The 27,482-nt window shown below is 37.9% G+C and overlaps 1 protein-coding gene and 1 pseudogene across 1 annotated transcript in view; one reads left to right on the forward strand and one right to left on the reverse strand.

Moving 5' to 3' along the window:
- Positions 1-27,482, forward strand: part of bmerb1.L (bMERB domain containing 1 L homeolog) — a 119,577-nt gene that overhangs the window by 67,702 nt on the left and 24,393 nt on the right. The window contains exon 2 of the mRNA XM_018236324.2: positions 12,911-13,034. Within this exon, the coding sequence (XP_018091813.2) occupies positions 12,911-13,034 (124 nt within the window). The remainder of the gene's footprint in view (positions 1-12,910; positions 13,035-27,482) is intronic.
- On the reverse strand, positions 9,986-11,440 carry LOC121398108 (annotated as a pseudogene).

Below are 27,482 nucleotides of genomic sequence, written 5' to 3' on the forward strand. Positions count from 1 at the left end.
CGATAATGTGGAATGGCTATAAAACAACATTGATTTTTACAGGATATATTTATCTTATTTTTCTGTTTACTTTTGTTTCACTTTGTGCCTACAGTTTGCAAAACTGATCATAAAATTCAGCTGCAAAATTATAAAGAACTATAGAGAAAATGCCACCCTCCACAACTTTGCTTTATTTTGTTGCCCACAAATGACCTAGGGATGAACAGGCCTTATGGTCCAAGGGTCAAGGTGAAAAATCAGAGCCTGTGCCCCATATCTTGTTTCCTTTTCATCTATATTCCATAAATACTGTAACTTTCCTCATGACACCAATAGGACTCAACTCAAAGTCTCATCAAAGTCATCACAGAAATTCCTACTCCATATTTGTCTATTTCTGGAGTGATGCACACGTGTCCCAGGATGTTTGAGTTTTTGGAATTCCCATGAGCTGTTTCATTTAATTAGTGCTTTACTTTTTCTGCTCCTTAGTAGAACTCGACTCTCTGTGTGAAAACTAAATGTACTAAGCTCAATTCTCAAAATCCAGTTCTGCCACTAACATTATTACTTCTTAGTTAACATTGCTTCTTATTTATTTGCATTTCTCTGCTTGATGGGACTAACTTTAGGAGTACCGGCATATGTACCTATTTACCAAATCATGCATGGTTACAGCTTCTCTCTTAGTCTTCAAATATACACCTTTTGTTCTGGGGGCACTCAACATATGTTGGGCCCAGGGCATTTGCCCTAGTACTGGAAGACCCATTAGGGGCCCCAGGCTCTTTGAGAAATGACAGCTGCATAGTTCCAGAATCTTTACTAGGGCCCAGACCTCACCACCTAAATTTCTTTTCTTCTAGTTTGAAGAGGAGGCCTCTGGCACGATGATTCTCTTTATGGGTAAAAAGGTCCCCTGCTATTTGTCTATATGTCCTCTAATATACCTTGAGCAACTGACCTTTCTTTCCAGATGTTTTGGGTACAGGGCCCACTCTTTGTTAATCTTATAACACTATTGGTTTGACATTTGGTACATTGATTATTAATAGCAGCAGCAGAGAAATAAGTCACGTGGCCATCTAAGAATGCAAAGCATTGTAGTATAGCAACAGTTTGCTCTGGTACAATGAGAATAGTATAGGCATTGTGCTCCATGTGCCTACGCAATTCCTTTTTGTTAAATTATATTTTTATTGTTTTCCATCCCAATAAATATACATTCTCGGTTATGGTCAGGGCACATAAAGTCAGTAGTCATGCATTTCAATCTGCCCATCTACACTAATAAGCAAATGATATGCATGAGATGTGCACATGCTTATTAACATTGGTTTATGTATCACATACATCAGATGATCTTATTTACATGCAGGCTCCTAATATTGTACTCTTAGAGATGTTTTTTTAAAGAGTAAATAATGCGAAACTCTATGCTTTTTAGAAATTATGTAAAATGTAGAATGACTATTATAGACAGGGGTGATCACATTGGGGCAGATTTATCAAGGGTCGAATTTCGAAGTAAAAAATACTTCAAAATTCGACCATCGAATTAAAATACTTCGACTTCGAATACCGAAGTCGAAGGATTTTTCACCAAATTTTGCAATTGAGCGATCGAAGTAAAATCGTTCGAATCAAACGATTTGAACGATTTTAGCATACGATCGAACGATTTTACTTCAATGTGTAAAGTCTTAGAAAATGATTGTAGAAGGTCCCCATAGGCTAACATAGCACTTCAGCAGGTTTAATTTGGTGAAGTATTGAAGTCGAAGTTCTTTTAAAGAGACAATACTTCGATTATCGAATATCGAAGTCATATCCTATTTGATGGTCGAAGTATCCAAAAAATTTACTTCAAATTTTAAATTTTTTTACTTCGAAAATTCCCTCGAATTCACTTTGACCCTTAGTAAATCTGCCCCATAATGTTGTTAATACACTGATGTTTGGATATTTGCTGTTTTTCAGCAGGCTCGGAACTATTTTGTAGGTACCGGCATGGTTTACTAGTGTTCTTAAAGGGATACTGTCATGGGAAAAATTTGTTTTCAAAATGAATCAGTTAATAGTGCTGCTCCAGCAGAATTCTGCACTGAAATCCATTTCTCAAAAGAGCAAACAGATTTTTTTATATTCAATTTTGAAATCTGACATGGGGCTAGACATATTGTCAATTTCCCAGCTGCCCCTGGTCATGTGACTTGTGCTCTGATAAACTTCAATCACTCTTTACTGCTGTACTGCAAGTTAGAGTGATATCACCCCCTCCCTTTTTCCCCCCAGCAGCCAAACAAAAGAACAATGGGAAGGTACCCAGATAGCAGCTCCCTAACACAAGATAACAGCTGCCTGGTAGATCTAAGAACAACACTCAATAGTAAAAACCCATGTCCTACTGAGACACATTCAGTTACATTGAGAAGGAAAAACAGCAGCCTGCCAGAAAGCATTTCTCTTCTAAATTGCAGGCACAAGTCAAATGACTGGGGGCAGCTGGGAAATTGACAAAATGTCTAGCCCCATGTCAGATTTCAAAATTGAATATAAAAAAATCTTTTTGCTCTTTTGAGAAATGGATTTCAGTGCAGAATTCTGCTGGAGTAGCACTATTAACTGATGCGTTTTGAAAAAACATGTTTTCCGATGACAGGATCCCTTTAATATATGGATGTTCTAGTATTATGATAGCGTTTAATCAAATAGATATATGAATTGGTCAGCAGATGAACACAAGGTAATAAATGCACTGGGCATGTTCCTATGGTCAATGGGAATGGGAATTTGAGTCTGTTGGATGTTCACTTTGGTATCTGTTGAGGAAGGGAGGTGGGAAACCTGCAAAATATTGTTGTCAGACACTGTTTGCACTTTATAGCTTCCTATAAAAGATTCTAATGGTAAGGGTTTAATTGTCCGTTAAAATATTGGTGTACAGGTATCCGGAAAACCATTATCCAGAAAGCTCCGAATTGCCTTAAACAACATTTTATCCAAATAATCCAAATTTTTAAAAATGATTTACTTTCTCTTTTTAATAATAAAACAGTACATTGTACTCGTTCCAAACTGATATATAATTAATCTTAAGTGGAAGCAAAAACAGCCTATAGGGTTTATTAAATGTTTAAATGGTTTTATAGTAGACTTAAGGTATGAAGATCCAAACTACAGAAACATCTATTATCTTTAAAACCCCAGGTCCCGAGCATTCAGGATAACAGGTTCTATACCTGTACTCGCCTCTACTCTGTTGCACTTCTGCACAGTGGGCCGTGCTACGAGAGTTTTATAGCATCCTACAACAATTTCACTACAACAATAGCAGCACTATCACAAGTCAGTGAGTGCAGATAAGTTTGTTCTGGGATTATCAATGAACACCTCTAAATCACGATCCCTATAAATGTGACAGTAAAACATTGCCAATCACAGAGTTTCTCTGCAGCAGATCCACTCCATTTTTAAAGCAATTTGTGTTGATTGTGCTTTGGCAGAAGCTCTGGAATTCAATAACCACTTGACTGATGGGTGTCAGAGTGAGTCTAGTACACTTCTCTGATTTATATTTCATTCCAAAGTTATTGCCATTGCAGGGGCTGATGGCTGGCTCCTACATTTTGGTGGGGACTGGGTCAATTTATTACAGTGAACCTGGTTTCCAGGCGATGGATAGGGATGTAGCGAACGGCGGAAAAAATGTTCGCGAACATATTCGCGAACTTGCGTCAAAAATGCGAACGGTTCGCGAACGTCGCGAACCCCATAGACTTCAATGGGAAGGCGAATTTTAAAAGCTAGAAAAGACATTTCTGGACAGAAAAATTATTTGAAAGTTGTTTAAAGGGTGCAACGACCTGGACAGTGGCATGCCAGAGGGGGATCAAGGGCAAAAATGTATCTGAAAAATACATTGTTGACACAGTGCTGTAAAGGGCAGAAATCACACTACGTCACTCAGGTGATGTTTCTGGACACGGAATGTGAAAAAGCTCACACAGCTAGGTGGCACTTGGTTAAAGACTGGGCAAACAATGCCTGCAAGGGCAACGTATACAGTAGTGGATACGGAATATATTATTGCTGCTGTAAAAACATCACTCAGGTGATTTTTACGGACACTGAATTATTATTGTTATTTAGACAGAATGTGAAAAAGCTCACACAGCTAGGTGGCACTTGCATACCTCCCAACTGTCCCTCTTTTGACCACTCAACCCCCTGTCCCTCTTTTGTACTGGAAAGTCCCTCTTTTCTCTGCACTGAACAGCCAGAAAAAAAACAGTTTCTAACTTAATTAGCTTTTGGCAGAGAGCTCAGAACAGCTAACAGGTGCAAATAAGATACTTTGTAACAATTTTGACTCTGGTTGGTGATGGTAGTGGTGAACTACTAGGAGGAGCAGCACACCAGTCCCACTCCCCAACACAGCTAGACTAATAGCACTGGGCTCTTATAGTAGCAAAGTAAAAAAACAAAAAAGAAAATAAAAGCAGTCCTTACAAGGACTATTGGGTTACAGGCAGCAGTCAGCAGATGAGAGATCAGCAGCAGGACAGCTGCCCACAGCAGCTACATACAGAGCACTGCAGTAGAAGGTAGATTACTAGCCAGCAAAGCTACCTAACCTAAAATGTCCCTGAAATCCCTGCAGAGTTCTGTCCCTACAATACAGAGCAGTATCAAGTAGATTACTAGCCAGCAAACTTACTATCAACTGTCCCTCAAATCACTAACAGCTCTCTCCCTACACTAGCTCTTCCAAGCACACACAGGCAGAATGAAAAAACGCTGCAGGGCTTCAGTTTATATATGGAAGGGGAGTGGTCCAGGGGGTGTGGGGGTGGTCCAGGAGGGAGAGCTTCCTGATTGGCTGCCATGTATCTGCTGGTCTGGGGTGAGAGGTCAAAAATAAGCGCCAGCTAAGGCGAACCCAAATTGGCGAACGTCGCGCGACGTTCGCGAACATTCGGCGGACGCGAACAGCCGATGTTCGCGCGAATTAGTTCGCGGGCGAACAGTCCGCGACATCCCTAGCGATGGATGCTTATATATTCCTAGAGCTTATAATGCTATAGTTCTAAGCAGCAGTAAGGGCCTACTGATATCCATTTAAGTGTCACACTCTGTATTTCTATAAGAAGAACATCTTGCAGTCTCGAAGCTGTCATTCTCAGTGATCATTTTCTGTGTGAGCAAAGGGAAGGAGAAAGGTTGAAACTATTTGATGGGTCTCTGATTGAAGCAAAACTAATATTCTGGTCGCATTAAATATTAAACGTATTTTGCCTGCTGACATTATCTTATTGATGAGATACTGTGCTGTTGCTTGGCCTTTCAGTGTTTTCTAAAATTCAGTTATAAAAGTGCCTTTTCCTGCAAGATCTCATTCACCGTGATTGGAACATTTGATCTTTTACTGTGGTGTTTGGAAAAATGTATTATGTGGCAGCTTTTAATTTCCTCCTTTATTGCCTATAGTAGGGCGATACAGATTCCCAGAATATATTGGGACAGTTGATTGATGTATGCTGTGAATTGTTTTGTGTCCTTGTAGCATTAAATGTGGTTATACAATAAAACAAATGGTATTGGCTAAGTTGCCATGTTTCCTCTGCTTTACTGCTCCATCTTACCCTGTGAACATTTACAGTTATAATATAACAACAGTAACATTGCAGTCAGAATTATTATAACAAGCAAAGAAACTTGTTAAAAACAATTGTTCTTTCAGTAATAAATCATGAAGCACTAAAGAGTTTTCATTATATAAAACACTAGTCAGCCATTTGAGCATATCCAAATGATATATTATTATTCCAGATTACAAATATCCATTAGGGAAATTCAATTTAACACACAAGAGTTCTTAAGCTCATCTAAGTACAAATCCCTATGATTTGAAACCCAACATTCTTCTTCTTCTTAAGCTGGCCATAGACACAAAGATCAGATCGTACGAATCGAGGATTCGTACGATATTCGGACCGTGTGTGGAGAGTCCCGACATTTTTGGTCCGGCGGAGTCAATTGGTCAATTGGACAGGTTAAAAGATTTCTGTTGGCTACGGGTAATATCTCTGCATGTATTGACGATCGTACGATTTTCAGTGGGAGACTTTCACCAGCTTTGGTCGGACATAACTTTTGTACGATTGCTGTCAGAGGCAGAACATCGGCTGATCTGTTCTTTTGTACTTTATTTGATCGGAATGGTTAGTGGCAGGTCGGGAGATGGGGAAGTCCGAACGTACGATGATTCGAACGATCGGATCTTTCCGTCTACAGCCAGCTTGCTTCATTCATCTTGAGAGTCTGTGCCTCTTCTGGACTATAATTATTAGTATTATTATTATTATTATTATTAATAAGGACTCCATTAACTTCAGTAAAGCTCATATGGAGCCCCAACTCACAGGACTAATGCTGCCTCTTCTAGGGCAGTCCAGAGCTGAAACATTTATAATGTATAAGGGATGTCTGTGTATTCCCTTCCTTTGCAAGGAATAAAGAGTGTATGTACACATAAATATTATGTTGACTTAAATGTTGACTGGTGGAAGGGTATTCATTCAATACCAAGGTCACCTGTTTTGATGCTACACCTCACTAATTATGCCATGGTTATTTGAGTGTTGCCACTTTCCCCTAAGCAATTCACCATAGGACTAATGGACTAATGGTCCTAAAGATTCGTTTGGTCTCCAGCTCAATCCTGGCTCTGTATAGACAGAACTTTCCTTCTGTACTGACCTTTGCTATAACAATAATGGCCCTATCTGCAAAATCAGACTAGAGGAGATGGACTCTTTATCAGTTCCATCTTCAAAGAAAAGGAGTTCACCACTGTTTACGTTAAGAGCTCATGTAATGGAGAATTGTTTTGAAACACCTTACAGCAATGGCCCTCAAACAGTTGCTTATGAGTAACATGTTGTTCACCGACCCAACCAAGTTTTGGTTGCATAAAAACCAGGTCTACTGCCAAACAGAGCCTTCTGTAGGCTGCCAGTCCATAAATGGACTACCAATAAGCAATCACAGCCCATAATTGGCACCATTTTTCTTTTTAAAAAAATTACATTATATAGGCATCAGAGGGCAGCCCCCTTAAAACTGCCACCCTAGACAAAGACCATCTGGTACCTATAATTACAACTTCGAGTGGATACAGTGGCTACTAAATATTTAAAATCTTTTTTAAAAAGCAACCTCAAATCCCCCTATTGTTGTTTAAATCAGTATAATGCACATCGACTGATGTTTAGAAACTGTGATGTCTAGGAATCTAAACAAATCATATCTCAACCAAACCAAAGGGACCACTCTAAACTCACCTTCCCATAAAGATTTTCCTTTATTCCTTGTTGGGTGCTCCGTCCTCATCGTCCCCACTGCTCAAACACACATCAAAACCAATAGGAAGGACGGCACTCCAGTCAAGCAAAGAGCAGGTTTATTGCATCATCCTGCATGGATCTTATACTTTACGCGTTTCAGGATTTAATCTCTTAATCATAGGCATCCCTATGATTAAGGGATTGAATCCCGAAACGCGTAAGATCCCTGCAGGATGATGCAATAAACCTGCTCTTTACATGGCAATACCTAGCAATGTGTGTCAAATTATATTACACCAAATAATGTACAAACAGGGTCATATCACAAATGTACCTTTTCATATTATCATAATAATGGCGCTATTCTCCTATAAAGAACTCAAGGCATTCACTGTATAACACCTCGTGCTTCAGTTAATATAAATACATGGTAAGCCTTCAACATTAATTTTTTAGATAACAACCTAAAACAGTTTTACATAAAACTAGGTAATTATTATTTCTGGGAAAAGAGTTCTGTTAGACTACTAAGAGTTAAAAATGATAGAAACAAACATATTTTTTGTCTTAAATTTTACTTTAAAACTATAATATATATCTTCTGATACATATAACGGTTCATATTATAATAACTGCCCCACATATTAATTTATTCTTCTATACACCAAAATGTATTCTACCAGTCGCAATAATAAACAGTTAGAACTATGCTTTTGTAACATTATTTACCTGAAAATATAAAAGCTTTTCCTCTTTGTATGAAAAGATTTTTCTTGCGAACGAAATTATATTTTATATCTTTTTTGTTTTTACTTAGAACATCCTTAGGGTTCTGTCAGTTTCAGAGATGTGATCTAGATCAGTTTGATAAGCTTGTAGTCAAGAAAGGCACTTTCCTCCCAGACTTCTATCAAAATGATTTTCATTTGATTTTGTTTCTCTTTTTCTGTGTCTCCAAGGGGATCAGGATAAGATCTATTTGTTTTTGTTTTGTTCTGCACCCTTTTTATCAATGTATAGGTTAATGTTTTCAGAATGCCATATATTGAATAGCAACGTAACCTTTCATTGCTCCAGTTAGGGGCTGATTTATTAAATCTTTACTAATACTTTTTCGGAATGGGCTTTTTGACCCCAAAAATCTGAAAAAAGTCACAGGAAAAAAAAGTGTGACTTTTTCCAGGATTTATTATGCGACAAAACTGCGACAATTCCGAATGCAGAAATACTCCCGCTTAAACCTGTTAAAAACACAAAGAAGTCAATGGCAGATGTCCCTTTTACATCTGGAAGATCTTTCTTTGATTCTTGGTTTTAGAGGTTTTCAGGTGTTTCTGACACTGACTTTTGTGCAACAATTCAAAAAAGTCATAGTTATTGTGCGACAACTCAAAAAGGTTGTGGTTTTCGTGACTTTTCTGCAAAATTTTCCCATTCATGCTTTTTCAGTTCAGATTTTTTAATAAATTTCATGACATTTGTGGTTCTGGAGAAAGTGAGTTTAGTTGTGGTTTCAAAAACCTCCATGGGACTGTTGATAAATAGGCCTCCATGTGTCTTGAATGGGCACTGCCAGATTTGGATGCTTGCTGCATGCACTATTATAAATAAACAGTGGGAGTCTTTATTTTTAAAACAAAAAAAAAATCACACGATTTAAAAGTTAATAATCAGAGCCATCAGGGGACTAAACTTCTATAATGGAGACAGTATTCTTAGAATTTAATGAGTCTCCTTCTGGGATGGTAAGAGATGGTTGAGTTTTAGAGATGTGGTCATATTCATATATTAATGAAAGTAATATTGAGTCATACTTGACTTTGCAAACTTAGCAAATAACGTGCAGGCCACTAGGCATCTAGAAGGTTCCTGGTTTGCTTACATACTTTATGTTATTATAAAGGAAAAGCAAACCTTTGAATCTTTGGTAAATACTTAGCTTTGGAGCCCTTGATGTTTAAGGGATGATGGGAGTGGTAGATCAGTGGCAGGTAGGAAATGCATAGGTTACCTTTGCCTTCAAGCGTAGACCTCTAGACCAGAGATGTCTAATGTGTAGACACTAGGGGGCTGATCTGTAGTAAGGAATAAGGTATATTAAGATAGAAAAACTATTGTACTTTCTTAAAAAATAAAAAGCTCACCAGGTTTTAGGTAACAAGCTTTTAACTTTTTATATGTGCATGATAAAGAACACAATTGACTTTTTTTTACCCCAATAGATATTACCCAATTCCCCACCTTGAGTAATAATAAATCAGCCCCTCTTGCACTGAAATTATGTCGATTGCATTTTAACAATTGCTTGGGTTCAAGAGGGCAGTTACCCCTACTGTAAACATTATACAGGTATGGGATCTGTTATCTGGAAACCCGTTAGCCAGAAAGCTCTAAATTATAGGAAGGCCATCTCCCCTAGACTCCATTTTAATTAAATAGTTAACATTTTTAAAAATCATTTCCTTTTTCTCTGTAATGAGAAAACAATACCCTGTACTTGACCCCGAATAAGATTATTAAAATAATTAATCCTTATTAGAGTAAAAATAATCCTATTGTGTTAATTTCATGTTTAATTTATTTTTAAGCAGATGTAAGGTATGGTGATCCAGGCCTGTTATCCTGGTTCCAAGTATTCTGGATATCACCTTTTTTTAAAATTCAGTGAGATGTTTCTCTTCTACTGGTGGGGTGTTTTGTTCCTCAATTTCATTAATTGCCTGATACTTCATTCTTAGACAATCATAAGCACATGCAGTAGCAGAATCCATTAAGGGTTTGGAAGTAGTAGATGGGGTTGATTTTGAAAAGTGTTTTTTTAGCCATACGGTATTCATAGAAATTTACTTTTAAATGCCCAGGTGTTCTACAATCATCATCTTCAGGCAGAGCTTTTGGTTTGCTCTCTTTAGCTGTCCTTTTTGTGGTTGCCTTCGGAAGTTTTAGTTTTTGTGACCTGAGCCTTCTTTAACTTGAGTGAATGAAGAGGCCTGATGTTTCATATCTCCTGAGGATCTTGGCTGTACCAGTCAATCTTTTGTGCAAGAGGGAATTAGTCTTTTTAACCAACACGCTGTTAGCTATATTCAAACAGTGATTTTTTTTTCATGAGAATAGTTCCCATTTGATTAAATTTGTAACTATCATCTCCCGTTTCCCCACTGATATATCTTTTCAAATGTGGAAGCAAAGACCCATGGATTATCCTCAGTAGTAACATTACATTCCTTTAAATACTCACTACATATTCCTTTTTCTTTTGTGTTTAACTGTAGTAACCGCTGCAGTCTGTCATTTTTATTGGCCCACTGTCCCTCCAAAAACCAGTTAGTTGTGCAACTGGGTTTCTTAATCTTCTATACAGGTTTTGTGGAAGCCACATTTTGAGCATCAGACAAGCTCCCCAAGGCTATACTTTGTGCAAGTAGCTTCAAAAGCAGTGATGTTAGAAACAATGTTTACTCTAGGGTCAAATGGTGCCAACTCATTCCCCACCGTCATCAAAAATTTAATATTTTTCCTGCTTTTTGCAGCAGGATCTTTAAGTATATCCCCCATACCCTTTCTGCACATGTTTTAATGTACTTGCAAAGCTGATATGTAAAGTAAAAGGAATGGTGACATTGTACACACCCCAATGCAAAGAATACTTATCAGCACCTCTGTTGCCTGGGTCATCAGCACATACTGAAGAGACTGTAAGTGACTCAGTATTTACTGCTAAAGACACAGAGCTATTCTGCACAAGTGTCTTTGCACTTATCCCTCCATCAGCCTCACATCTTGCATCAGAATTCTCTTACAGCTTCTCTACATGCTCTAAATTAATCTGGCAAGAAGAACTTAATGGTTCTTAATTTTTTTTCACCAGTTTGATATGGTGCATATATTATGCATGGTCAGCTTCCTTCCTCATTAAATCAAGTATTTTCATAATATTGCCCATTTTCTCTTCTCTTTTAAAGCTATTCAAACATTGCCTTTCTATCTGCTGGTTTGCCTCATTACACTGAGCCAACAACTGCCCTATCTTGTACAGCAGTAAATCCTCTGCATTAACGGAACATTTTGCAGTCTTCAGTATTCACATTCATTTCACAGCACTCCATACTTACAGTAGAGCAGTGCTCACGGAAATGGTCTAAAAGAGTAGCTGGTCTGTTCACCTCAAGGGTTCCCTTCTGACGATTAATAAACGTATCCTGATAGTTTCCTCTGGATCTCCTTCTCCTGACACCTACAGCTGGATGATTGATCTATTCCCCCTGCCACAAAATGCATGCTTGTTAAAAATATTTGTAGAGGTTTATCCACATACATCTATATATTTGTCTTTTAGGTATTATTTTGCCATATTTGCATTTAAATACTCACACTGAGCAGTGCGTTCGGACTTGGAATTAAACACTCAGGTGGGAGTCAAAGCAAAGCAAATAAACTATAATTAAGCGGATTGATTGTTTTTCACCCACTGGTTTTCTGATAAAGCTGAAACATCTCTTTTCTTTTGTACCCTACAGTTCTCTAGGTAATTTGCCTACCTTATCAGAGTAATTGCAATGCAGCATCCTTCTTTGGAGATTTATGCCTATATTTACCTCTTAAATCTTCAAAAGACATCAAAGATGACCCCCAAATAAAGACTCACTAGAAGTATGTTTCTGATTATATCTTTTGCTCATTCTTATGGCTGATATATCCCAGGCAATACGATCAGAATTCTGTGCTTCCCCCACTTGTAAGTGATACCCTCAGATGTAATGTTCTACTGATTACTGACATCCATAACATATTTGATATGTCTACACTAATATAGAGGTAATATTGTTGCCATATATAGGTTATTGTCAATTTTCACAAACACAAGTAATTATTTCATGGAAGACTAGACTTGCATATGCCTAATAGCTTGTTTGACACATAGCAATAACTAGGGTAGGGATGTGGCTCACTTCATCCCAAAGGATTGCATTCTTTAGCCTCATGATTTATTAAGCACTAGAAAAAAAATCCAAGCAAATGCAAATGTGCAAATAGTGCATCAAGGTTCAGCTAACAATTCCTTTTACAGTTATGGAATTACAGAAAGGCTGCCTCCTATAGACTCCATTTTATCCAAATAATCCACATTTTTAAAAATGATTTTCTCCTTTTGTAATAATAAAACAGTGCCTTGTACTTGATCCATTCTAAGATATAATTAATCCTTATTGGAAGCAAAACCAGTCTTTTTGGGTTTAATTAATGTTTACATGATTTTCCAGTTTTCTAAATTTAAGATATGAAGATCCAAATTACGGAAAGATCCATTATTTGAAAAACCCCATGTCATGATTCTGGATAATAGGTGCCATACCTGTACTTTTTCTTTCTGTGTGGTTTTATAATTAATTTTTAGAACATACATGGTTAATCAAAATGTTCTGTCTCGCATTTTTCCATAGGTTACATAGTCAACAGTGCTGGAGGGAAGACAGAGTTGCATAATATAGAATACGGCAATTAATAATATGAAACATTGTCCTTTTACTTTATAATTTAATTTTATTATTAATATTTTATCATTATTTTATCATTAGGTCAACTTGACATTGTATCTATGGCCGAGACAACTATGACACCTGAAGAAATAGATCTGGAGATGACTAAAATTCAGAGGCTTCGAGAAGTCTTGGTCAGAAGAGAATCAGAGCTTAGATTCATGTGAGTATTGACTATAAAAACCATATTGTGTAATAGACCAGAAGAAGGTTTTGCTAAATACTGTCAACATTCAATACAGGTGCAAACATTTAGGGCAGATGCATCAAGGGTCGAACATCGAGGGTTAATTAACCCTCGATATTCGACTGGGGAATGAAAATCCTTCGACTTCGAATATCGAAGTCGAAGGATTTTGCGCAAATACTTCGATTGAACGATCGAAGGAATAATCGTACGATCGAACGATTAAATCCTTCGAATCGAATGACTCGAAGGATTTTAATCCAACGATCGAAGGATTATCCTTCGACCAAAAAAAGTTAGGCAAGCCTATGGGGACCTTCCCCATAGGCTAACATTGCGTTCGGTAGCTTTTAGTTGGCGAACTAGGGGGTCGAAGTTTTTTCTTAAAGAGACAGTACTTCGACTATCGAATGGTCGCATAGTCAAACGATTTTTAGTTTGAATCATTCAATTCGAAGTCGAAGTCGTAGTCGAAGGTCGAAGTAGCCCATTCGATGGCCGAAGTAGCCAAAAAAACACTTCGAAATTCAAAGTTTTTTTTCTTCTATTCCTTCACTCGAAGTTAATGAATGGGCCCCTTAGTTAAATAGAGTGTCTTAAAAATGTACCAATGTTCTTTTTATCCTAGCTATTATTTTTGTCCCATCATCGGAAGATTTGGCCACAGAAATCGAAATCATAAAGGTGGACAAAGCAATTAATTTCTGTTTTTCCATTGTTACTTACTTTTATAGCTCACAGGAGACCCTATTGAGAGTAGAAGTAGGCAGAAAAGCAAGAGTCTTGGGTCCATGGTAGAAAGGTGAGCACATTCTATGCTAGGTCAACTGGTTCTTGTCTCCCTTCCCTGCAGGGTATGTAAGGCAGCCACAAAAATCATTGCAGAATAGTCTGGCAGTAGCAAAAAGGTTATATTTGAAACTCCAGCCCTACTCAAATCAAAAGCATTACTGGATAAAAATATAAATACATGGGATAAAAGGTAAAAGTAAGTACTTGTCCACTGCACTTCCAGAAGCTGTTCTGAAGACAAATTTTCTTCCCAGTACATTTCCATTTTTTGTGTTTCCTTATGTAAAAACAATTCACACCAACAAACAGATGGTAAGTATATGGGGCGAATCATTTGCCTGACAATATCAGTAGCTTGAAAGAGGGCATTTTAAGAAGACAAAAACAGTATATTTCCGTTTATATTTGTTTTTGTGTTTCCGTATGTTTGTTTTTATTTTAATCATATTTTACCAAAACAGTGCCAAGCAAATGATTGAAGAGCTGAATTTTTAGACCAGAGTAAATGCTCAAAGAATTATGAATAAAAAAGATAAAGATACATGATAACATTTCTGCTGCTATCCTAAGCACAGTGGCTGCAGAATTTTTTTTTAAGCATTAATCACAATATTGTACTTGGACCATCTCTTTTCTGCTCATAATTTTATTAAATATCTATCCCCAATTTCCAGAGAGCAATCAAACCTACATTGTTTCTTTGCTAGCCATAAATTATCATTTTTGTTTCACAATTAAGGACATTAAACACCTGGGGGCACATTTACCTAGGGTCGAATATCGAGGGTTAATTAACCCTTGATATTCAACTGCCGAATTGAAATCCTTCGACTTCGAATATCGAAGTCAACGATTAAACGATTAAATCCTTCGAATCAAACGATTCGAAGGATTTTAATCCATCGATCGAAGGATATTCCTTCGATCAGAAAATTGTTAGGAAGCCTATGGGGACCTTCCCCATGGGCTAACATTGGCCTCAGTAGGTTTTAGGTGGCGAACGAAGGGGTCGAAGAATTTTTTAAAGAGACAGTACTTACCCTATCCCAGTTACACTTTAAAACAATAAAAAGAACACCTTTTAAAAAAAAAAAAAGAGACAGTACTTCGAATATCGAATGGTCGAATGATCTTTAGTTCGAATCGTTCGATTCAAAGTCGTAGTAGTAGTCGAAGGTCGAAGTAGCCAATTCGATGGTCGAAGTAGCCATATTTGACCATTCGAAATTCAAAGTATTTTTTCTTCTATTCCTTCACTCGAGCTAAGTAAATGAGCATATATATATATATATATATATATATATATATATATATATATATATATATATATATATATATATATATATATATATATATATATATATATATATATATATATATATATATAGAGGAAGAAGGACTGAATCAAGTGTCATGGACTTATTCTGCCCGATAATATTCACAAGCACCATGACTGCAGTTTAATGGACTAATATCAAGCACATATTAACTCCTAATGAAAGCGTAACACCAGTGTCAATTACTTCAATGCTGAAAACCAAAAATGACACAAGTACATCCTTTACCATTTAAAACTACGGTCCTAGCAAATTAAATGAGCAGATATAATTACAATGCAGACGTGTTTTGCCTCATATTTGCTTTGATCTAATCTAAGTGGTGAGTATCTGTTCATGGTTGGAAGGCACAAGGGTTATCTATGTACTACACTATTTGCACTGCCAAATCAAAAGTGTAATAAGTGGTTTGTGCTGTTTGCTTAAAGGCTTATTTGAGCACTTTAAATATTCATATAGTATATATATATATATATATATATATATATATATATATATATAATCACAAATTACTGATCCGCACTCCTCCTGGCAATTACTTGCATCTACCCGGGTGCTGCTCCTGGGAAAAAGTAGATGCAGACGAGCAAAAATAGTAGCGCACTCCTGGGTTTTCTCATATAAAAAATTAATTTATTAAGTCATGATTAAAAATGGTCAGCAATCGACGTTTCGGCTCGTGTCCAGAGCCTTTATCAAGATTACACATCCACATAAAAACACTGTTTAAGTACACACTGCCCCCTAAGGGGTGTGCCCAGAGTCCCCCCAACCACCAATCACCACATCCCATTAGGCATCATCACTCCATAGCCATTTTAGTTGTGATCCCAAGTTAAATATTCCATGTTTCCAAGGCATATGGGTATTCCTATGGCACCTAATGGGATTATCTCCATGTCACAAATACAATGACAGATACAAAAATATATTGAAAATACTCAAAGCATAAATTGTTAAAGGTCAAACACGGGTTTTAAAGCTGAAGTGCATAATAAATCTCAAACTACAAACTTCCATGAGCATATAGCCATCTTATCTCTGACTCAGGAAACAGTTAAAGAAACATTGTTCATTCAAACCTTTTGGATACATAGTGCCTAATCTCCTTATCCAATATGTTTCCCGTTGTAACAGTAACCTAGATCTATCGCCACCCCGTCTAGGTTCTGGGACATGATCGATAGCAATGTACTTGAATGTGGGCAATCTATGTCCCTTTTCGAGGAAATGTTTAGCCACTGGCTTAATCGACTTACCATCCCTATAGGCTGTACTAATTGCGGACCTATGCCCATCCATGCGTAATCGCAGTGTCATGTCAGTCTTGCCAATGTAGGAGAGACCACAAGGGCATGTTATCATATATATGACATGAGTAGTTGTGCACGTGATACGATGCTTGATTTTTATTTTTTGCCCCGTCTGTGGATGGTAAAACGCCTCCCCTGGTGACATATACCTGCAAGATGTACAGCTAATACACCTGTAACACCCCGGTTTCCCAGATTTAAGCCAACCAGATGGTGTTTTCTGGTAGCATAGTATTGGATCTGTCGCCACTAGCAAATCGCGTAGATTTTGCCCTCTACTGTATGCCATCATCGGGGGATTGGGGCATAATCTACCCAAATCCTTATCCGCCCTAATGATAGGCCAGTTCTCTTTCACCAATTTATCTATAGCGTAAGAGGATGTATTGTATCTGGTCACAAACGTCATCCGCCCAGATCCGTCATCCGGTTTGTTAGTACAGACCGAGACTCTTTGCTTGGCTAAATTAAGTGCCCGCTGAAGAACACTAACATTATAGCCTCGCTCTCTAAATTTGTCCCACATTTCTTTAACTTGGGCCTCACACTTAACCTTATCAGAATTGTTTCTTAAAACCCGACAAAACTGAGATATCGGTAAAGATTTTTTAAGGTTAACCGGATGACAACTGGAATTGTGTAATAACGTATTTCTATCAGTTGACTTACGATACAGTGAAAACTGTAGTCTGTCGTGCTCTTTCCATATCTCGACATCCAGGAATTGTACCGTACAGGGGTCACAGTGGGCTGTAAAACGAATGGGTGAAGGTAAAACATTCAATTGATTCATCATCTCATTAAATGAATCTCGGTCACCATCCCACACTATGAACACATCATCGATGAAACGTTTATAACAAATCAACCGTTCAGAGTATTTCTGTAGAATATGCTCCCCTTCATACTGATGCATGAAGAGGTTTGCATAAGCTGGGGCCATGGATGCCCCCATCGCCGTGCCAGTCTGCTGCAAGTAAAATTGGTTCTCAAAACGAAAATAGTTGTACTTTAAACACAGCTCCAATAATATGATCACAAACTGTACTGGGGGACCCTCATAAACACTGCTCTCAACCAGGGATTTGAACACCGACTCCATTCCCTCCTTATGCGGGATACTAGTGTACAAACTAGACACTTCTGCAGTTGCTATACAAATTTCCTTATCAGTAGGTAACCTAAGCTGTTTAATACATTCAAGGAAATGGGGTGTATCCCTTAAGTATGATACTGTGTTACGAACCACTGGTTGTAATAATTTGTCCAGAAATACTCCCACCGGGTGCAACAAGCTTTCACGAGCTGAAACTATTGGTCTCCCCGGAGGGGGGTTCAGACCCTTATGCACCTTCGGGAGGGTGTATAATATGGGACACTTTGGAAAAGCCTGTGTTAAGAATGCCTTCTCCTCCTTCGTGACCCATCCATTCTCAAAGGCATTCGATACAACATTATCAACCTGCAATTTAAATTTGGTTACTGGGTCACAGGATAAGCGTGTATAGACATCAGTGTTATTCAATTGTGACAAAATTTCCAGCCTGTAGTCCTCATAGCTCAAAATTACGATACTTCCGCCCTTATCGGCAGGACGTATAATGATTTTAGAGTCCCCGCTCAACGAGCGGATAGCCTCCTTTTCTTCTTTGGTCAAATTCATCTGTTTGTTTTTATGTTTAGATTCATGCTGCAGTTCAGCAACACCCTTTTCCAACGCACTCTTAAACAATTTGATAGATGGATTAACCGACTTCGGACAAAAAGTACTTTTTAGCTTTAGTTTCCCTGGGTCAACTCCAATGTCACCCAGATCACTCTGATCTTTGAAGTGACCATTTTTAATCATGACTTAATAAATTAATTTTTTATATGAGAAAACCCAGGAGTGCGCTACTATATATATATATATACATATATAAAAAGTTCAAAGAAAGCACTCACGGCATTGATCATCAGATGAATTTCAAAGTGTATTTATTCTTGCATGGTGCATCAACGCGTTTCGGCTCTCATAGAGCCGTAGTCAGGAGCCACAGCTGTATACATTTACAGTTAGTTCCACCAATGTCGTCATGTTTATTTTATGTAAAATTAACAATGCATGGTTGAAATAGGAGCCTTCATGGTAGTTTGAAAAGTCTGTCAGTTGTTGGGGAACGCTCTCTAAAAACCGACAGATACAAAGAGAAAAGGGGGACTAACACAGAGTCATTTTGATGAGGAATACAAAGGAAAGAAAATAAATTTGTCAGGAAATGCATATGAGAAAAGAAATTTGAGAAAGTAGTAGAGTAACAGAGTGATACAGATACAGAGGGGGGAAGAGAGCTAGATCCAAACTGGACGGAAGAGGTAGTAGAGGGGTGCACTCCTTTCCTAAATTCCCAAGTTCCTTGCCTCCCGCCCTCCCCACACACACATACTGGGATAGTAACTAGGAATCAATCACACACCCTGTATGGGAAGGGATTGCTCCTGCACTGTGCTAACAGAGCAAAGGAACTTGTGATTAAAGTATATGGTGAGGAAGAGAGAAGGAGATTAGCAAGGGGCTACCATAAACCAAGGGTGCCAAATTGTCTGGATCTGCCATTCAAGAGTATGAGTATGAGACTAGGACAGCACACAGAAACAATGAATGGATGGTTTAGAAAGGGTGAGAGGGTTGAAAGCAGCTAGGAATGGAAAGAAAAGAAAGAAAATAAAATAAGAGGAGGACAAAGAGCTAAACAAGAAAGGATCAGGGACACAGGCAAGGAGAGGCAGATTCAAGGAATACATAGTCACATACCTACATCACACTCATATATGCACCCAGACTTCTATGTACACATAATGCAATGAAAAAATCTCTCATCTCACAGTTCTATAATCCCCTGGATACGCTGGTTTCTCCTGTTCCACACACTCTGCAGAACCCCTGGGGCCTCAGTTCACAGCTCCCTTCCCTGCATAACACTCTTGAGACTGATGCCATGGCTCCAACATGGGAAATATGAGAGCTTTCCTGTTATAGCACTATCCTCCCTACTGTGAAACACACAGAGGCCTCCATACATTTATGGCTTGTTTCGATTTACTGCACTAAATGATTAAAGCTAATAATTGATTAATATAGGGTAAAATGGTGCAAAGTTGTGCCTGGGTTTGGGATGGCCAGCATCCGTTTTTGGAGAAAATATATAAATATATTAATATAAAATATATAAATGCATGAGATTTCAGAACTATTCTGTTACTGCCTGCAATATAACTATATCGTGCTGGAGCAGCCCTTCCCCAAGTATTCTGCCTGCAATATACCTAGAGAAAGAAAGGAAATTATAAATCCCAAGTTATACTGATAAAGTGGTGTAAAGGAAATCAGGATCTGAAAACTTGCTGTGATTATCATCCTAGCTAGCCAAGAAAGATTACTTTATTGCTAAATTGCACCAGTTCAGTTAACTAGATAACTTAGATTTAGTTTTACTATGTTAGCAAAAATGTTTCTGATTGGTTGCTATAGGTAATTATAATAAGGCAACTGAGTGCCCTTGGTAGTTAGCCTAAATGTGTCTATAGAAATATATTTAAAAATGTAACTTGCTGTGTACGGGGAACACTGTTTCCAAGATAAATTGTATATAAGTCATGTTACTTTAGCAACAGCACTATTCATCAGTTGTTGCAGAACTTCCAGCTTTTTAGTTTAACAAAATATTTTGATGCAGCCGTTCCCTGGACGTTTGCTAAATAAATTGCTGAAAATAGCACTGGGGCACTTACATACCCTGATCATGGGCTCATCTGCAGCATAAGTGGATATAGGGCATAAGTCAATAGGATCATTAGGACCAAGGAGCATCTGCAAATACTGTGTTGCCCATTGTGCTTCCCCTGGCAACAATTGTTGCCATTCTATATGGCCAGCACATGAAGCTGCCATTACTATGCAGTTGCTCTTTATGGAACAGTCACACTGCACCCCATGCCCATTACTTGCCTTCCGCTTTCAGCTATCCATATTACTTTTGTCCATTACTGCGCCTGGTGCATTGTTTTGTTTAACACAGAGGTGAAAAAATGGATGACAGTTGATTATTCAGAACTTCAGCTGTTTATGTATAATGTGCCAGCGGGATAATAATAAAACTGTCACACTTTGCTAATTCTCATCAGCATCTAGAGTAAAAGATAAAGCAGAAGGAATGCCTTTCCTTTATTTAGAGCAGACTGACATTGTCTGCATAAGAATTCATCTCAATAGATGAATTATCATTATTATATTCACTTTGTATTAAACGTTTCAGCCTCCTGTATCTTTTGTGCAAACAATTTATTAATCCTGTTTTGTACCTTTTATTAACTCTTAGGGAATATGCAGAGCAGTATATTTAAATGGTGCGCAAGAATTATGATGTGGGTGCAGACAGGTTTAAGAATGGGGTTCCCTATTGCCGTCCTTCACTCACAATTAATATGGCACAGGCAGTACAGTACTGAGACTAAAAAATACAGTGGCAAGATTAAAATCCTTTCTGTATAGCATACTAACAGATATTTTGCAACTAGCATATTGTCTAACGTGTGATCTTCATCAGACTCATTTTGGAAAGGTCCTGTGGCTACTGTGCATTAAATGCATATACAAAGTACTGCAACACTAAAAGGTATGCCTTTAGATGATCAGGGAGTATTATTTATGGTTTCCACTTGTCCAGTTTTGAACACATATAAACTGTTACATTTGTCATTTTTTTTCTTCTTTGCTTGTGGAAAAAATAGTAAATAAACCCAATACCACCCATGCCTGTTGTCAGAGAAGTCAATGTTATTAATATGTCACTGCGCACATGGGTTTTTCAGCCAAAAAAAATTATCAACATGTATTTTTAGAGCGCCAACATATTGCGCAGTGCTGTATTGCAGACTTCAAATGTTTTTGAGCACACTGACAGGCTGACACAGTGATATGTACAGGACACAGCACCCAAAGTGCTGCACCTTGTGCCAAATTCAGTGCAAGGTCCGAGGTGTAGGCTGAGCTGACATCCCCCGACTCAAGTGCTCAGTAACTAACCTGTTTTTATATATTTTTAAATATATCAGTGTATGGAAAAATCATATCTTTTCATTGTTACTTACTCCGTAATTACCCCAAGCAACTTTTAGGGGCACATGAAAAAAGAGTTTGGAAAAAATAGAGAAATAAATGGTGTAAATATTCATGTAGAAACAGAATTCCAGTAGGACTAGCAGCACATGTGTACTAGCATAGAGAAGGCTATTAATAGCAAGATACATGTCCCACATCTATTCAAAATTGTGGTTGTTGGGTCTTCTGGGTGGTGCGTGAGGATAGGATTTCCCCCTGTGGTCCAGTTGTCAAATTTTGCTAAACAGGTTGGGACCAGATATGTCATCTTGTACAGTGGGAAGAGTTGAGCTAAGAGTGTGGGTGAGGGGCTACAGGCTATAAATATGTTATATATAATTGTATGTATGTATATACAGTATATATATATATATATATACATACATTTGTTTGTAGGAGTAGCAGGCAGATGAGTTGTAGTCTACCATAAAGGTCTCTAGTAGTTAGAACTGACATTCTTAGCACATTGTGAGATGATCTGTTTAGCCCTAATCATACAATACAAAATAAAACAGTGGATTATGGTACAAAGATAGGATCCCTTATCCAGAAATCTTTGACTTAATGTGCGTAGATTTAAATTATATAAAGATCCCTTATTCAGGAAACCCAGGCCCCAAGCATGTACTTGTACTTTAGATACCTATTTACAGAACAGCAATAGTTTGAAGTCTCATTGTAACCTCTAAATACTTTTTAACCCCTAAATACATTTTTAGTACAGAGTTACATTACTCAGAACCCAGACATAAGCATGAGTGTGTATGTGTGCGAGAGAGAGAGGATTTCTGAGTGACAGTGAGTGTGTGAGAGACTGTGCAAACAGCCTGTGAGTGTGTCAGCATTTGTGAAAGATATTCTGTGAGTGCACTTGTGCCAGACAAGCTAAACCTTCATTTGAGAAGCTGTGTTTGTGAGTGTCAGTTTACATATGTAAAATACAGTATGTACACATAAGTTTATATGATGAGATATATATATATATATATAAATTCCAGAGTGAGAGGGTGCACACCAGGAGCATTTATACAGTTAAAAAGTCTTGATAAAGGTTTAAGAAGGAGACCACAGGAGGAGAAAACAAGGAGAAACAAAGAAGGAGATACAAGGCCTGTTTTTTAATTGTCCTAATAAAAATTATGACTTTTTAACTGTATAAAGGCTCCTGTGTGCACCCTCTCACTCCGGAATTTCTATTAATACAAACATGTGGGTAGCACCCATTTGATTGAACAAAGGTGTGCGGCAAACCAAGTTCTGTATATATATACTGTATATATGAAGGGTAATCTGTATGGGGTTCAACCTTGTCCCAGTGCAGTAACTCATAACTCATAGCAACCAACAGAGATTTGTTTTTATTATTTATCCTGCAGAACTGTAGACTAATCAAAAGTAATTTCTGATTGGTTACTGTGGGACACTGGGCAAATCTGTTAGTCAACAAGTCCCACTGTGTTTTTGATAGTCTTTTGTAATGAAGGAGTTTGGTGATATTTATCTGAGCAAAAGGTTGAAGCTGATGGATGAGCATTTTTTCAACTTCAGCTAAAAGTCACGGGCTTATGAAAAGGAAAGGTATTCCTACCCAACTACATTTAAAGGCCTCTAAAACAGACTAAAGTCTTTTTGTGTAACATCATATTTTCCAAAATCTTTAGTAATTTTTTATTTCTGTTGTGAGTTTGTAACAGAGGTCAACAGTGTTAATGCAGAATAAAATTACAGCATGTTACCAATCTATAATTGCAAATAGGTTTAATGCCTTGTGATTGGTGTATAGGTAAAGCATGAGTAATATCCAGTTATAGAACAAATCAAAGAAGGGAAATATGACCATGTGGGGAAGGTAGGATCTTGGGAGGGTCAGGTTAAATATCAAGGGGCCCATTTACTTAGCTCGAGTGAAGGAATAGAATAAAAAAAACTTCGAATTTCAAATGATTTTTTTTGGCTACTTCGACCATCGAATTGGCTACTTCAACCTTTGACTACGACTTCGATTTCGAATCGAACGGTTCGAACTAAAAATCGTTCGACTATTCGACCATTCGATAGTCGAAGTACTGTCTCTTTACAAAAAACTTCGACCCCCTACTTCGCCACCTAAAACCTACCGAGGTGCCATGTTAGCCTATAGGGAAGGTCCCCATAGGCTTTCTATCAATTTTTGGGTAGAAGAAAAATCATTCGATTTATGGATTAAAATCCTTTGAATCGAACGATATTCGTTCGATCGTTCAATCGAACTATTTGCGGTAAATCCAGGCCCGGATTTGTGGAAAGGCCACCAAGGCCCGGGCCTAGGGCGGCAGGATTTTAGGGGACGGCATGCTGCCCAACCACACCCACATTGGTTCAAAAACACTGGGGATGCTCAGGAGATACAATTATTTTTTAAATTTCCTGTGCGCCAATCCCCATTGCTCCAGTCCAGATGATGAAAATCTGCACAAATATAGAGGGGACAGGGGCGACGAATGGCAGTGGGCCTAGGGGCGCTAACTATGTAAATCCGGCCCTGGGTAAATCCTTCAACTTCGATATTTGAAGTCGAAGGATTTACATTCGGCAGTCGAATATCGAGGGTTAATTAACCCTCGATATTTGACCCTATGTAAATCTGCCCCCAAGTGTATAAAAATTGTGTGAACAAAGTGGAGAACAGTGTGACCACTGAGTATCGATATATGGGATATTCCGCTCTCTAAGCTAGGAGAAATTGGACAGACATTAGTGGTTAAAGCTGTTTACTTGTCCCAAGTTTTAGACCTGTGCCAGTTTAATCTGATCCCTCTGTGAGTTGCCACCAGTAAAAAAAAAAGATGCCATTAGGCAAAATAAAGGGGCTATACGTTCCTCCGGTATTGATTTAGATCCGCCATCCACTGAGCATCAGCCTGTTTATGGCAGCCCTAATATAAAATTGCACATTAATTCTAAACAATAAAAACATTATTTTAATTTGACATTAAGCACAAATGCAAATGAGCCATTGCTATAATATCAACCTGCTGCCCCCCTCCTCATTATTAATGTACTAAAATGTGCAGCCGCTGGAGCTGACAGAGATATTGCTCCAACTATCTTTACTTATCTGCCTAATATCCTGCCTGCCAATATAATTAGCACCTTGCTCATGCTACGTTGGCTGCTGTGTGTTATTACATTGACATTGAATATTGGGAGCCTCAAGTATCTCTCATTCATATCTTCTTTTTAATATGTCAGCTTTATGTGATCCCTTGACTTCTTTTATATTTAGGTTTGGCCTCTGTGGTTTTTAATTAAATACCTCTTTTTGAAATGGTCACTTCCATTTCCCCATGCCTTGTAAAATGTTATTACTCATACTATTCTTTTAACTGTTCCATTAATGTACAAAATAACAAGTTTACAAGTATTTTCCAGTGTGTTAGAAAATGTTATAAATGTTTAGGCAGCTAAGTAAGGGTAAGGCCACACGAGGAGATTCGGGGAGATTTTGTTGCCTGGCGACTATTGTCCCCGAGGCAACTTTGGGCGACTATTGAAAACGCATCGCCATGTGTGCATTAGCGCAGGTGACTTTGCATTGTAACCTATGGGGAAAAACGCCGAGGCTGTTCGGGGAGATGCCAGGCTACAAAATCTCCCCGAATCTCCTCGTGTGGACTAGCCCTAAACCTTTCATTGGAGTATGACTTGTTACCAAAGATGGCAATGAATGGTCAGGCAAAAGATTATTTAGAAGGAAGTCTGGGTAATGGTGGAGGTTCCCTTCATTTCTAACAGTTAATTACATATTCATTTATTGGAATAGGCACAGCTTACGAGAGAAACGGGTTCATTTAATGAGAAAAACACCTAATTAGATACCAGATTTATATTTAAGGATATAAATGAGCCCAAATGGATATTGCAACTCTCACATAAGAGTTAAAGGGCTGGCTCACCTTTAAGTTAGCTTTTAGTCTGTTATAAAATGGCCAATTATGTTCAATTGGTCTTCATTATTTTTTTATTTTATTTTTTTATAGTTTTTTACTTGTTTGTCTTCTTCTGGTTCTTTCAAATGGAGATCACTGACCCTATCTAAAAAAAACAAATGCCCTGTAAGACTACAGATGTATTGTTATTGCTTCTTTTTATTACTACTCTTTCTATTCAGGTCCTCTCCTATTCATGTTCCAGTCTCTAATTCAAATGAGTGCATGATTGCTAGGGTTATTTGGACCCTAGCAACAGATTGCTGAAATTGCAAACTGGAGAGCTGCTGAAAAAAACGAAACAACTCAAAAATCACAAATAATAAAAAATGAAAACCAATTGCAAATTGTCTCGGGATATCACTCTCTACATTAAAAGTTAACTGAAAGGTGAACAACCCCTTTAAGTGAACTATATTAACTAACTCACTGAAACACCTACCACATGTGTGATTTCATTAGCAATGCAACATTTCTTGAGAGAGGTTTCTGGTGTTGATCTATACAGTGGGCATAAGACACAGATATCGCCCCCACACCTTCTGAGTTCACATCTTCCTTGCAAAATAACAAGTATTTTGTTTCTCAGTAACAGTTACACACACATTTTTCTTTGTAATGAAGAAAAAAACAACTTTAAGCAACTCTTACATTTAGGGACAAATTTACTTATGGTCGAATATCGAGGGTTAATTAACCCTCGATATTCGACTGCCGAATGGAAATCCTTCTAAATCGAATATCGAAGTCGAAGGATTTACCGCAAATAGTACGATCGAACGAAAAATCGATCGTTAGATTCGAAGGATTTTAATCCATCGATCGAACGATTTTTGTTCAAGCTAAAAATTGTTCCAAAGCCTATGGGGACCTTCCCCATAGGCTAACATTGACTTCGGTAGGTTTTAGGTGGCGAACTAGGGGGTCGAAGTTTTTTTTAAAGAGACAGTACTTTGACTATAGAATGGTCGAATAGTCGAACGATTTTTAGTTACAATCGTCCGATTCAAAGTCGTAGTCGAAGTAGCCAATTCGATGGTCAAAAAAAATCATTCGAAATTCGAAGTTTTTTTTATTCTATTCCTTCACTCGAGCTAAGTAAATGGGCTCCTAAATATACGAATATGAAAGAAATATGGATTATAAATCTTACATGGTGTTTAAGTGCTGCTGTGTCTTGGGGCTGGGAATGGTCGACTGAAATGGAGCTGGGTAGAAATTCAATCATGAAATGGCAACTACAGTAATGGATCACTACTCGTGTTGTCATATCAAGTTCATGCTTATTGTTCCTCTTGACTGAGTGTTCTGAAGCAGTAGTGTAATGAAAACCTGGAGAGCAGTGTGTCTTCTTAACTCTGGTTCTGGTTACATCTGCATCTGCACTTGTGCCGGGTCACTATTCGCCAGTGCACAGCTTGATGCCAGGACACTTTTCTCACATTGTGATGATGTTGAATCAATTATGTGCACCCAATCCTTTTGGCGCACTTTTTGGTTTAAATTCCCAGCATTATCTAGATGCCTGGTTGTGTTTACAGTTCCTTGCTAAAGCCATGCTATTGTGTTGACTTGTTATTGAATCTGTGCTTGTATTTGACCTTGCTTGCCTGACCTTGACCATGATCCTGTCTGATGATTCTCTGACCATTAAAAAAATATTTCCCACTAGGAAAGAGAAAATTGCTCCAAGTTTAGCCTCCTGAAATGCCAGTTACATACCATGGGGGTTATTTACTAAAACTAATTTTTTTATCCACGAATTGAACTTATTTATCAATAGTTCGTCTCAAAAAAGTGGGCGCAAAAAACATTGCGACAAATTTCATGAATCAATTCCAATCATACAATTGACGCTCAGGAAGCTCAACTTT

Source organism: Xenopus laevis, chromosome 9_10L (genome assembly GCF_017654675.1).
Source record: "Xenopus laevis strain J_2021 chromosome 9_10L, Xenopus_laevis_v10.1, whole genome shotgun sequence".
Taxonomy (NCBI): Eukaryota; Metazoa; Chordata; class Amphibia; order Anura; family Pipidae; genus Xenopus; species Xenopus laevis.